The 13715-nt window shown below is 34.6% G+C and overlaps 1 protein-coding gene and 1 long non-coding RNA gene across 6 annotated transcripts in view; one reads left to right on the top strand and one right to left on the bottom strand.

Moving 5' to 3' along the window:
* Positions 1 to 13715, top strand: part of fibcd1a (fibrinogen C domain containing 1a) — a 112657-nt gene that overhangs the window by 60566 nt on the left and 38376 nt on the right. For all 5 annotated transcript variants that reach the window (XM_082188167.1, XM_082188166.1, XM_082188164.1 and 2 more), the window contains one exon: positions 13138 to 13234. In XM_082188167.1, the coding sequence (XP_082044293.1) occupies positions 13138 to 13234 (97 nt within the window). The remainder of the gene's footprint in view (positions 1 to 13137; positions 13235 to 13715) is intronic.
* The window catches only part of LOC309512538, a 38363-nt gene that overhangs the window by 18713 nt on the left and 5935 nt on the right, over positions 1 to 13715 (bottom strand). The gene's annotated exons all lie outside the window — the stretch shown is intronic.

The raw sequence follows: 13715 nt of genomic DNA, 5'->3' as shown, positions 1-13715 counted from the left end.
CAGCAAACATATTTCAGTTTGGTCTTTAAACACAGTCATCCCACACTGTAAAAAAAGAAGAAGATAATTTTATTTCAAAATAAACAAAAACAGCCAAAAATATATTGCTAATATAGATTTTTAAATATGTAAGTATAATAAATACATCAATTCCGTTTTAGTTAGTTATATTTCCTCATATATTTTTTGGTAATTAAAAAAATATATATTGTTCTTAATATATATTTATATCATCCAAAATATATTTAAAAAAATAAATTTTGCTTTTACCCAAAATGTATTTTAAGATTTGAAATTGTATTTTCTTGCTCCTTGAAGTACATTTTGTAATATTTAAGGTTTAACGGAATACATTCAATTAGAAAAATATATTTCCTTAAACTGCAATATTTACAACATATATTCAGCATATATTTTAGAATTATTACTGATGTCCGTGCTTTTGTTTCCCCACCAAAACCATGTCATTTCCAACATCTGCTCAAACCAAACTAGTGAAATGATTTAAAATTCACCCTGTATGTTCATTTAATGGTGAAATTGCGATGAAAGAAAACCAAGTAGTATGATGTACTTCTTTTAAAAATGGGAATTCAATATTTCATCTGGTATATTAACTTTATGATGGGGACATGAAAAGATACTGTATTATTGAAGTGACCCTAATACGTGTTGACATTAAAACCAAACCAAAAAAAAAATGAAAATGTTCTCTCTCTCCTTTTCTCTCTCACTTAAAGGACATTTTCCATTGCATGTCACAAAAGAGAATTCAGAAATCTGACTCCGAAAGCCGTGTCTTGCATTGCAGTAAAGTACATTTTTTCACTGTTTCAGTTTATGTCTAAAAGAGACAGCAGTGTAGGTCAAACTCTGACTTAGCAAAAGGTAGCTGAAAGCTTTTCCTAAGTCTTTTCTTCATGATGTACTGCAGGTTCTTTACCAGAACACAATGCCTCAAAGTGAACATTCTCAGTCATGTGGCAACAGCCCTGATCTCATAAGCAACAGTGGCACAGTTGGCACTCGGCGTGAGATAGCAGACTGATAATAACCTTAGCAGCCAATCAGAAGTGAGCGTTGGGTCTTTAAGTCCAGATTGGCTCTGATCGGGTTAGATGTGTTTGTTAGTGAGTTTATCAGCATTGACAGGATTACATGGCTGTGAATTGTGGAAGTAAGAAGCGTGGTCCTTCACAGGTGGCGTAGATCATTTAAGAACCTGTTCATTCCATGTACTTAAACTTCATGACATGAAGGGTAATCCAAACAGCTTAACTGCTTGACCTTAAGCCGCTGAGCGAGTATCAGGGTCACAAGCAAGCAACCTGTGGCACAGATTGGACACATTTAGAAGTTTATGTTGTATGTTGTGTAATACTGATAACCCACATATTTTTATGGTTATTATGTGTGTTCCCAAACACTACTTCTTGAGCTTGTTTTGCCTTGAAATGTTTTTCTCACACTCATGTTGTTCCAAACCAATGGTTTTTTTATTTTTATTTTTATAAAAAAAAATTGTGGAATACAAAAGGAGAAAAAAAATGTATGCTGCAAACAAATTTTAGTCTGTTCTTTACAAGAAGTTATTCCACACTGCAAAACAACAACAACAACATATTATTATTATTTCAATGTAAACAAAAATGGTCAAAAATATATTGGTAACATAAATGTTTAATTTTCAAGATTTTAAAATTTCAATTCATTTGTTAGAATTTTCAATTCCATTTTAGTTATTATTTCCTCATATAGTTTTTTGACATTTTATATAATATTATCCAAAATATATACTGTATATATAAAAAAAAAAAATTTTTTTTTTTTTTTTTGCATTTGAATGTTAAACACAATATATTTTGAATTTAATAATAATATTTCTTAAATTGCAATATGTACAACATATATTCAGCATATATTTTAGTTACGTTTTGGCAAGAAAAACTATATATTTTTGCTATATAGTATCATATGTCTTCAGAAGACTTTTTCTATGATATTTTGATGGGGTTTTTTTGTGGCTTTTGTGTTCCACAAAAAAATAAAAATATAACATGCAGTGCAAGGAATGACATAGGAGTGAGAAATTATTGTTTCTTACTAACCATTTCAAAGCAACTTCACAAACTGAAGCGAATATAAAAAAATAAAGATCGGTCTATAATAAAAGTCTACAATAACAAATGCCAGAATACACAAGAAGATTACAAGATTAACAGTCTTGATTAAATATCTTGAGTATCAGTAAGAACATGTAGTGGTCTGAAATCCACCCCTTCAGATTGTTTAATCATGTCTTTTGTCATGCATGAAGAATTGCTACATTTTGTTTGTCTTTTATTCTTTATTTTTCCCAGCATTATGGGAGCCAGGCTGTGTATCTGCCTTGATAAAGAATAAAACGGTTGTTCAGTATAGATACTGTGTGTGATCTATCTGCGGTTGGTTTTCATTCCTGGTGTTTTCACTGTAATTTAGAGCGCTAGTGTTAGTGAGAAGCAGAGAAGGAAAGGGTCAGCACTCAAAGTGTGACCTGCACTCACTCTTGACGTCATTTCAAATGACTTGGTGTCACACTGTTGCCAAAAGCCTTTTATAGAGAAGTGTCTCAGAGACGCTGTGCATTCAGTTGGCTTTCGGTTCGGGAAAAGTTTTGTTTTCATGGTAAATTCTAGTTATGCAGCAGACATCATGCTCCATTTTAACTTTGCACGACTCCAGAAAGAGGCAGAATCTGCTCCATAAACTAAACAAAAGACTGGGATTTTTTAGCATTCATCCTGTTATGCCTCTTTTATGAATTCAATCTCTTTATTTTAGTTGCAAATAGTGCAGTGACTGTTGAACCAAGTATACGCAGAGATGGGCATAAATACATGGAAATGTATTTAAAATACAAATACAAAATACTGTGTGGAAAAATGTATTTAAATACAAATACAGTATTTTGTATTTTGAAAATACACAAAATACATGTGAAATTGGCCGTCCAGTGCAGGGATAGGTCACAGTGAATGAAGAAACAACATAGGCCTACTGACTTTTCCTTCCTAACCTCATCTCTGCCCTCTCTTTCTTTCTGGCAATTACAAATAAACGTATGCAAAATAGCAGCCATTTATATACTTATTTCTGGTTACAATGTAGTCTATTACTTGTGGTGAACACTATTAAAAAATTCATACTGTATGTAAAACTGGGGGAACCTTTTCTGCTATCTAGCAAAGAATATGGATGAGCGATATGACCAAAATCTCAGCATAAACTGAATTTCAAACTCTTTTGAGTTGTTGTTGTTGTTGTTGTTGTTGTTGTGGGTAGTCCAATGCTTTTTAAGTAATTTTATGTTTATTTTATGTAAAGTTAGAAAGTGTATCTAAAATTTAAAATTAGAATGAATTTTGATTCATTTAATACTATTTACCCCTTTTTTATTAGTATTTTTTATGTACAATAAAACTAAAAGCTGAAGATTTTTGTGGACTATCATTCATCAGTGCTTCTTTTTCCACTCCAACGTTCCAATAATTCCTGCCCACTAAAAGCTGCACGGGTAAATTTGTTTACTCCACAAATAGGCCTATCTACTGTATGTAAATGATTTAGAAAAAGTTCCATCAATTCACACTTTATATTATCACTATGATTTGTAGTGTCATATCACCCAGCCCTAACATGCAGTAATGCTTTAAACACATTTGACAAGCTACGTCACGGTCAAGACTGATTGTCTGTGCTCTTTTATTCTTTCATGTTAACTGAAGTGAATAATGCACTATTTTAACTTTAATCAACAAGTAGAATTGATCATGACATTCTCACCTTATTCCAAAAAACAAAATCGCTGATCCAATGCTGAGCTAGTGAATGCCTGAACTAGTTGATGCACAAAATCAATACCCTGATAAAGAGGTTGACTGGCAAAAAGTATTTTATGTATTTTGAAAATACAAAAATACTCATCTTAAATGTATTTTTAAATACAAATTACATTAGATTTTTTTCCAAAGGCTTTAAAATACAAAATACAAAATAGTATTTTGTATTTCAAATACATATTTTAAATATATGTATCTGAAATACTGAAATACTGTCACTAAGTATACGGTGGCTCCAAAAATCACCTGGACACTAAAGTCACAATGTCATATGCAAACAAATTATGCTAGATTTTTCTCAGAACTCGATTTTTTTTCTGAGCCATTTTTTGTAATTGCTTAAAATCAATTGGTCCTATATGAAAGATTTGTCATTGAGTTTTAGTTAGTTTTATTTTAAAAAAAAACATTTTTCTAAATATATTTATATTATCCAAAATATATTTTAAATAGTATATTTTGTTTTTACTCAAAATTGATTTTAATACTATAAATTGTATTTTCTTGCTTTTTGTAATATTATTTTGAAGGTTTAACTGAATATATTTTCAATTTTAAAATCCTTAAACTGCACTATTTACAACAGATATATTTAGCATTTGCAGTATTTTAGTTATGTTTTGGCTAGAAAGTTTTTTTTTTTTTTTTTTGCTGTACAGTATCATATTTCTTTAGAAGACTTGAGAACTATGTCTTCAGAACCATTTCACAGCAACTTCACAAACTGAAGCAAATATTTAAAAAAAGGATCAGTCTCAGTCTCATGTCTACAATATGCCAGAATACAAAAGAAGATTACAAGATAAACAGTCTTGATCAAACACTCTTTTTTTTGAACAGTATGTCTTTTGTTTTATCATTTAACTCCTGACAAATGTCTGGCTTTGTGCTTGAGCTATCTATCTTTAACAAAAGTGTGACTTTAAGTCTCCACCTTAACCTTGGGTTATTGTCATTCTAAACCTCGCTTTTAACCTGATTAAAGGAACGTTTCACTCTTTAGAATTTAGAAGCAGGTCTAGCACCGCTTTTATACCCCGGGTTATAAAACCCTGGTCTTAATCAGGGTTAGCACCGCTTTTGTGGTGTTAACCCCGCATTGTGGTGCCAAACATGTTGAACAGTTTACATTACATCAAACATTAAACAGTTGTTTCAGCGGTGGATGAGAAAAATGTCAAACGCCAATGGAAAACGCGCCATTTGGAGTGAAGAAGAAAACATTTAATTCTTACCATTATAGTCCGAAATGTCCATTCAGGAAAAAAACTTGATATTATAGATGGCAATGTGTAATATGAAGATGCGCAATGCTTGAGCAGGTCACATGCTGAATCATCCAATGAATGACACTGACACTGCAAATATGCAAATAAGGATGTTAACGCAGGGTCTAAGAATCAAATAAATGTAAAAAAACAATAAATTGTGAATCAAAATTTAGATGACATGACTAATATTATCATCACTAATATGACGATATTAATTTATTTAAAGGCCCACTAAAGTGCCTTGAAACACGCAGCATTATTCAATGTGTTGAATTTCCACTGAAACAGGAAGACAGGGCGGGACATATCGAGCAGCTCCTCCCCTTTTTTTAAATAGCCAGTAGCGTTTTTTTTATATTACAGCTCGTCCAGAGCTGTTGAGATCTGCAAAGCCACATTTGACAGCTTACAACAACCACAGTCTAATACATTCCCCTTTTAGATTAAATATGAAACTGTTACTAAAGTAAAACCGTGAACACAATCATTACTCGTCCACGCTGTTTGTAATGTTGAGTCTGTTGAACTGTTTCTCCTCCTAATCTCCTCCATATCACTTTAAAATACAGCATTCTGTGAAGAATTCAAATGGGTCCGACTCGCGCATATGATCCGCTCTGTGCTATCGTGTCTATGGACTGGAGCAGACACTAACAGACTTCATCGTCTGAATCGTTCCCTATCCACTATATAGTGCACTTTGCATTATTCACCATATAGAAAATTGTAATTGTGTGAACAAGTGACTGATTTCAGCCATAGCTTCAGTGTTAATTTATAGTGTTGGAGGTGGGACGCTTCCGATTCTAGAGAGCATTTGATTGGACAGAAAACAGTGATGTCATCAAAATCATCGATCCATATCGGCGTATGTGAGAGACTATACGTTTTAAACGCTTATATCTACTAAATGCGAATTTTGGCGTTGTTTTGGAGCACACTAGCTTATAGATAACCTCAAGGCTATCATATTCATACTAAAAGCCAGAAAACTTTCATTTTGATTTCATGGGGACTTTAATTATTCAGCTGCACTGCTCAATTGTATCATGGAATGTACCACTACCAATTTGGTTTTAATTTTACATGAATATACGAGACAATATCGCTGTTCTATGAAGAGGACACGTCTGTGGAGCTCCAAGCGCGCTCAATCACCATCTCTGACACTCCGCCAGGACAACCAGAGGTGTAGACGCCACAAGTTTATAGCTCGGTTGATTGACAGCCCTCGGGGAGACCATTGACAAATCCTCCACCCTTTTGCCCTTAGTGTGGTCAGACTCTGTTTTCTGTCAGAGTGACAGGAGGGGGTCGTGTTTTTTGGCACTGAATGTCTTCTCTTGTTCCAGCCCAGCAGATTGTTACCAACGGTCTGTTGTGCAACTGCTGGCTGCGGGAGGAGTCTCAATGGGGAATATGAGCGAACAACATGATTTGATTTCAGTTATTTTTGCTGCAGGATTGTTTTCTCTGCTCTCAGCAATATGAAACCAAACCTGCCAGTACCTAGCGACTCTCCGGTGAAAAACAGCCCACACTGCTGCAGCATTTATAGCCCACAAATGCTCCACTATAAGCTCGGAGAGGCTGTTTACCTAAAGATGTGACATTATTCTTAGATTTTGCAGCACGTACAGTAAATAGATGTGAACAAAGCATGCCATTGAAGGTTAGGATATTTTTAACTGCAGGTGTTTTCTGCTCTTCAAATAAAAGGTCATTGATTTCTTTCTGTTTTTGCTGTCACTCGGTGGATATTAAAGATCCAGTTTTGCATATTTTTATGCATTTCATTTAGGCGGCTAAATTATACATGACCCATCTTGGTGTAGCTGTGTTTTTCCTGCTCATGATCTTGATCAAATATAGTGCCAAGGCGTTTGGTCAAAACTTTTTTTTTGCTGAAACGTTTTTTTGCCGTTTTTTTTTTTAGCAATCTAGATTGGGGGCGACCGGGGTTAGTTGTCATAAATGGAAGTGTTCTCATAATAACTATTTTTATTAATATTTAATATAAATATATTAAAAAAAAATTGTGTGTGATAAATTGTAAAATATATATATATATATATTAAACATTTATTATTTTTATTTTGCAATAGTTATGACAGCTATAGAAATTACATAAAACTTTTAATTGTTTTATTATCAACCACAACTGATAAAATAAGAGTCAACTATTTAATGTCAATTATCACATGTGTTTTATGTGTTGTAATTGTCATGATACATATCAGTGTTTGTTAGTTTTGTTTTCGTGGACTTTTAGTTTGCTTTCATTTATCAAGTGTGTTCCTTTGTTCGAGTTTTCCTGCCATTCATCTGTTTCCATGGTAACTAATCATCATCATCACAGCTGCTCTTCATTTAGTTCATCACCATGTGTATATTAGTTCCTCACCTTCACTCAGTGTTTGTCTGGTCTATGTTTAAGTTAGTATGTGTGTAGTTGCGTCAGTCTGAACGGTCTGTGAATTACCTTATGGATTTTTATTCAACTCTGTGTTTTGAATCTTCTTTGTGTAGTTCTACACCCTTGCTGACAGTCATTTAATTTATAACGATTTTTTTATTTTAAAATATCAGACGTGTATCATAGTTATTTTACTGTTATAATTTAGGTTGAAAGCCTTTAATAGTCAATTTAGTTTCTATTGTGACAACATGCCCCACTGTTAAAGGTATAGCGGAGGATCTTTCCAAATTTTAGATAAGACCCGCCCTCTCCACTTTTTGAAAAGTTTGATTGATTCACCAGAATGATTGACAATTAGGAGGACCAATAGTTTAGACTACCCACCAGGAAGTAAAACATCCTCCGCTATACCTTTAAATAAACAGCATTTTTCCCTAGGCAATAATAACGGGGTAAATGTTCAAATGGTTTTTTTTTTGTAGCCAAAACTTTAATGTATGTTCCTAACCAGAAACTTGCTTTCAAAAATGATCCTTCCCTGCAAAATATTCATTGGTGAGAAAATTGTGACAGCAAGCCCTGGTCTCCCCAATGTCTTATCTGGCCTGTGGTTATCCTGTGAACAATTGAATTACTTCTCACCTCGAACCAACATAGCAAAACAATGAGAAATGAAGAAGATTACAAGGGATATCTCCTGAGAAATTACCGAGGTCATTACCTGCACTCCCAAAGATAAATCAGATATTATAGAACTGTTGTAAGACCAATAAACTCTCACTTCTTTTCCTTTTCTTTAGAATTAAACCGAGCCACCGGCTTCAAAACGGTGAAATAAATTCGTAATCTAATTCGCTCAAGGGAACCAAAACACTCCATCATTTCTGAATATTCAACACAAATCTCATTTTCCTTTTAATCTTTCACACACTTCCTCTTTTACATGGACTGAAAATGAAATACTTCAACTAATATGAGGGAGGTTCAGCCTTTGAGAACAATTATTAATTTTTACCAGCTCGCTAGAGGTGTTTCAGAACTCCCCCGGGCCTGGCTGTGTGCCGTCTGCCGTAGTGCCGCAAATTAAAGCGTTGATAATTAAGAGATAACAAGACGATTCTTAAGGCTGCTTCTCCTAGAGCACATGACTCTTAAGGTGGTAAGATTTTCCAGCTCTCTGAATTGCACATATGGAGTCTTCTTTGGCAATTGTGAAACAGAAGAACATCTCGTTCTCGTCTCTTGTGGAACAAGGTCATCCGCCTGCGTTAGTCCGTCAGACAAAGTGCGGCCCGATGCAGCGACCTGGAGCTGAACCTCATCTGTGTCGAAGGACTCACCACTGCTGTTGTGTGCTCTGCTGGCATTGGAGATTCATTGTAACAGGAGAAATTGCTTTTGGGACAGCTGGATCAGCTGGAGTGTGGCTCCAGTATTAGGAAACAGATCCACAGAGGAACACAAACAGCAAGAGGTGAAGACAGTTCTCATGATGAAAATAATATAGATTTATTTACATCCTTACTGCTGTCAATCAATTCAATTAATGATCTGTCAGTTAATCATATTAATCACAAGTAACCAATATTTGCTGAAAAATTATATTTGCGCACAAATTAGCCCGAAGTCATTAATGTATATATTATATTAATATTGCATATTATTATTATTGAATGTTATATATATATATATATATAATATATAACATTCACAATAAATTAATGTTTAGGATATTCACTTATTATTCACGCTTGAGATATTCACAGTAAAGACCCCCACCCCCCCATAATTCCCTCTCAGGATGGCCCGGGATGTGCCCACCTGAAATATGCAACTGATTTTCCAACACCTAAATGCCGCCTTGCTTGAATTCTGCTCATGCTGCGCCGGTGGGAATATTCAAAGCAGGTCTTATGAAATATTTATCGTAACATGAAAATTTCCCTGTATTTTAATTACCTGTTTTATACTCGAGGTACAATAAAGATTAAGTGAGCCCACTGCGGGGTGACTCAGTGTTCATTTACAGAGATTATGGTGAATAATTAAAAAATGTTTGGTTGCTCTGTGAGTTGGAAGAAGAACCAATGAAAGGATTTATTCAGAGTCAAGCCACATCCATTAATTTTGAATGCAGCCCAAAGCACCTGCACAGAGTGTTGGCATGTTTTATTGAGAGAGCAGCTGTGTTTTCTAAGATCACATGCCCGGGAGGTCTCAGTCAAAGGTCTTCTCTTCAGAATCTATATGTTGTGTCATCGCACATAAAACACCTTAGCTAAACATAAACTCCTCTAATGAGGAAAAAAACACCTTCAGTACATTCAGGCCTGAAACAAACTCCAACGCAAGTACGTCAATGCGTGCGCTTCAAGCGGCCAAACTTGATTTTCAAGCGGCATAGTAATTCATAGCGCGGTGCACAAAGTACATGTTGCATTTCATAGTTCTGAGGTTAGGGGGAATTCTTTATTCTCTGTTTATTTATTGCTATCTTGCAATAACTGATAAAAGATGTAAATATTAAAAGAAAAGAAAATATTAAATATTTAATACTTCAAAATATGATATAATGCACAAACACACACACACACACACACACACACAAACACACACACACACACACACACACACACACACATATATATATATATATACATGTACACACACATATACTGTATATATGTATATATGTATGTATATATATATATATATATATATATATATATATATAGAATAGAATATTTAATATTAAAAAAATGATAAAATATATATAAAAATATATCAGATAGAGCAAAAAAAATTACAAATTTGTTCACAGAAATTCAAAGACAAAAGGTACATTATTGAGTAAACTATTCTTTGTAAGTAACATAAGAACGCATGTGTGCGCATTATTTGAAACAAACACATTGACATCTCTGTCATCTCATAAACAGGTTCATAATTGCAATATTTCTAATTGAGGTTGGAAGGTGGATTTCCTCGTTCCTGTCTTGTTTAGGTGAGGATGTCCCTGTGGGAACTGTCCCTGGAGGAATGTGTGTTTTCGTCTTGGCAAGCACTGGTGAGCATGTGAGGAGGGCACTGTGCTTGGCTCATTTACATTGATGGCAAGACTTCTCCTTTGCTGGCATTTTCAACAGCCATTGATCCACTGCCTGCCTGATTAATCTTCTATAAAGGGATCAGGAGTCAATTAGTGTCTGAATTTCACTTTGAATTCCACATATGCGTCACCTTTCCCATGAGGACCCCGACCCCTCTACACTCGTCCTCTGTACCGCGCTCCTGAAATATCCATCTCCAGTCAATTTACATGTTTCCTTTTCATTTCTCTAAGAGTAAAGAATACATCTGCATACCAAAGACAAAGGATCTACCTGCAGGAAAGTTAACTACCTAGAGACTGAAACACTAGGATTCATTATCTTTCTGGTTTTAAGTAGAAGTGAACAGAGGGTTGACATAAGATAATGATAAGATGCTGTACTCGCCTGTCTGGTAATGGTCACAAAACCTATATGTTCCAAAACCTAGTGACATGCCTACCTAAACAGCTTTCTGAGGCATCATACTGTAGAACTGCGTTCTTGTCGAAAAAGACTGTTCCAAAGAGTAGGTTGGCCAAATTCTAAGACAGAATCACATACACCACATACGATCATAGAGCGTGTTTTGTCAAGCTCAGAGAAATGTGAATATATGTATTTCATTCAATACTGAAAGGTAACTTAAAAAATGACGGATGCACAGATTCTGGCCAGTACAGATAAGCTGATAATTATTTGCATGTTATGGCTGATAGTAAAATTCTTTAGTATTTTGTATAAATAAAATAAAAATAAAACACTAGAAAATAATTCAAGAAATGCTACAAGCGCACAACATTATAATGTACAGTATGCCAAAAAATATTTCATGTTATACATAATATATGTGCATGCATATTCATTTTGGGATTTGCTAAAGATAAGATTTATCAGTATTATTAAATTATTAATGTTTTGAAAGATTAAGTTTGAGTGTTAGACAACAGCAAATCTAAATGTGATCTAAATAAATAGAGTGCATGCACAATTAATGTTTGATATCAACTGATATATATTGTAACTAGGGCTGGGAAAACGCGTCGAGATCATCGATGACGTCGACGCAAAAAATACGTAGACGCAAAATATGCGCATCGATTCGTCGACCTGTTTTTATTTCTCTAAAAAACGTTTGCAAAACGTTTACCTTATGTGCGCTGAATATACGCGATGGCCGGATCAACATTCTGTCCAACGTTATATAACCAATCCAGGGGTTTTTCTGCATTGATCTTTTTTTTGGCGGCTGTCAAAGCCTTATTTGATCGGTGAGTGATGTAGAATAGAATGACTGCTGGGGCGCGTACGAGAGAGAGCCCCGGCCGCGCGCGCGCACTCACAGTCTTCAAACTACACGAGCGCTGTCTTGCTCTCTCTCTCCCTCGTGCATATTAACCAAAATCATTAGACACGATAGAAAAAGGGCGGAACACCAAAGTTTCACGTGGAGCATTCGGAGATTTTTTTTTTCTCCATGACAGGCTGCTGGCTCCCACTGTTCATTTTTATTTATTTTTTGTTGGAAAAGCACTCTCTGTATTAGCTTAAAGCCCTCAAGTTTACATTGGTTACTGTATTCTTTCAGTTGCTCTAGACAAGTATTTTGGGTGACCTTTTTTATTTTTTTATTGAATGCTAGTCATCAAGTTATTGTTATTTTCATCTGAAAGAACTTTTTTTCAGTAAGCTAGGCCCTATGTGTTCAGTAAGCTTGTTTCAGTAAGCTATGTGTTTTCAAGGCTTCAAGGTTTTATTGAATGCTATCTCTGACTAAGAATGCATTACTTTGCACTTGTATAGTCTTTTATTTTGTAATTTTAAGAGCAATAAACATATATTGCAATGTTAAGGAATTCATGTTTTTTCATTCAGATATGTAAATCAACATGTATAAATTGTTAGTAGTCAATTAATGGGGAGATAATCGAGAATCGAATCGAATCGAAATCGAATCGGTCTGAAAAATTAATCGTTAGATTAATCGATGCATCGAAAAAATAATCGCTAGATTAATCGTTTGAAAAAAAAATCGTTTATCCCAGCCCTAATTGTAACAATATTTTATCAATCTCATATATATATATATATATATATATATATATATATATATATATATATATAAAACAAATTAAACTGTGATATGTTATTTATATTTATATATAAACAAACTGATTTTGATGAATAAAAAAGAAAATCTAATATCAGCCTGATATGGTAATGATATATCATGCATCCCTCATAAAGGCAGTTTAGCCCAAAGGGTCAGGGGTTAGTATTCGCAATATAGTATATTGTAACTACACCACAAGGCAAAAGTAATCAGGGGAGGTTCCAGTTTGCATTAACGCTGTGGAAATGACAATCATTCATTTTCCTGTTGTATAGGGGGCTAATGCACGAATCACCTCTGCATGGTGATTAATAAAAACGAGTTTAACTGTACAACAATGACATTCTAACTTGTCTTTTTATAGGTGATTCAACGCAGAGAAGATGGCTCTGTTAACTTTTTCCGTGACTGGGAGGCCTATCGTGAAGGATTTGGCAAGATAACAGGAGAGCATTGGCTTGGTAAGCCATCCATGTCACTATCTGTAATACAATCTGTCTGGAAAAAAGGCTTTAGTAATATCAGTGTCACAAAAAGATTTATAGAATGTTTCCAAACAGTCTTTCTCCTCATTCCTGAGTCATTACAAATTTTCCAAACAATGTTTAGTTGCATGCAATTGTAATATGCAATGTCTATTACGGCATATTAAAATAAAAATTTCTATAACATATAACAAGTACTGTATACTGTACAGGGTGGGCCATTTATATGGATACACCGTGGTGGCATGGGAGTGGTTGGTGATATTGAGGTCCTGTTTGTGGCACATTAGTATATGTCATGGTCACCACCCATCTTGAGGAGTTTGCCCCCTCACATGTACTGGTGTGCCACAAACGGGACTTTGGTGTCACCAGCCATTCCCATGTTGTTGCGGTGTATCCATATAAATGGCCCACCCTGTATAATATTCATTATACAAATAGTTTGTTTCGCTCC

The sequence above is a fragment of the Leuciscus leuciscus genome (assembly GCF_965113295.1).
Source record: "Leuciscus leuciscus genome assembly, chromosome: 13".
NCBI lineage: Eukaryota > Metazoa > Chordata > Actinopteri > Cypriniformes > Leuciscidae > Leuciscus > Leuciscus leuciscus.
This window is presented reverse-complemented; position numbering and strand designations above follow the sequence as displayed.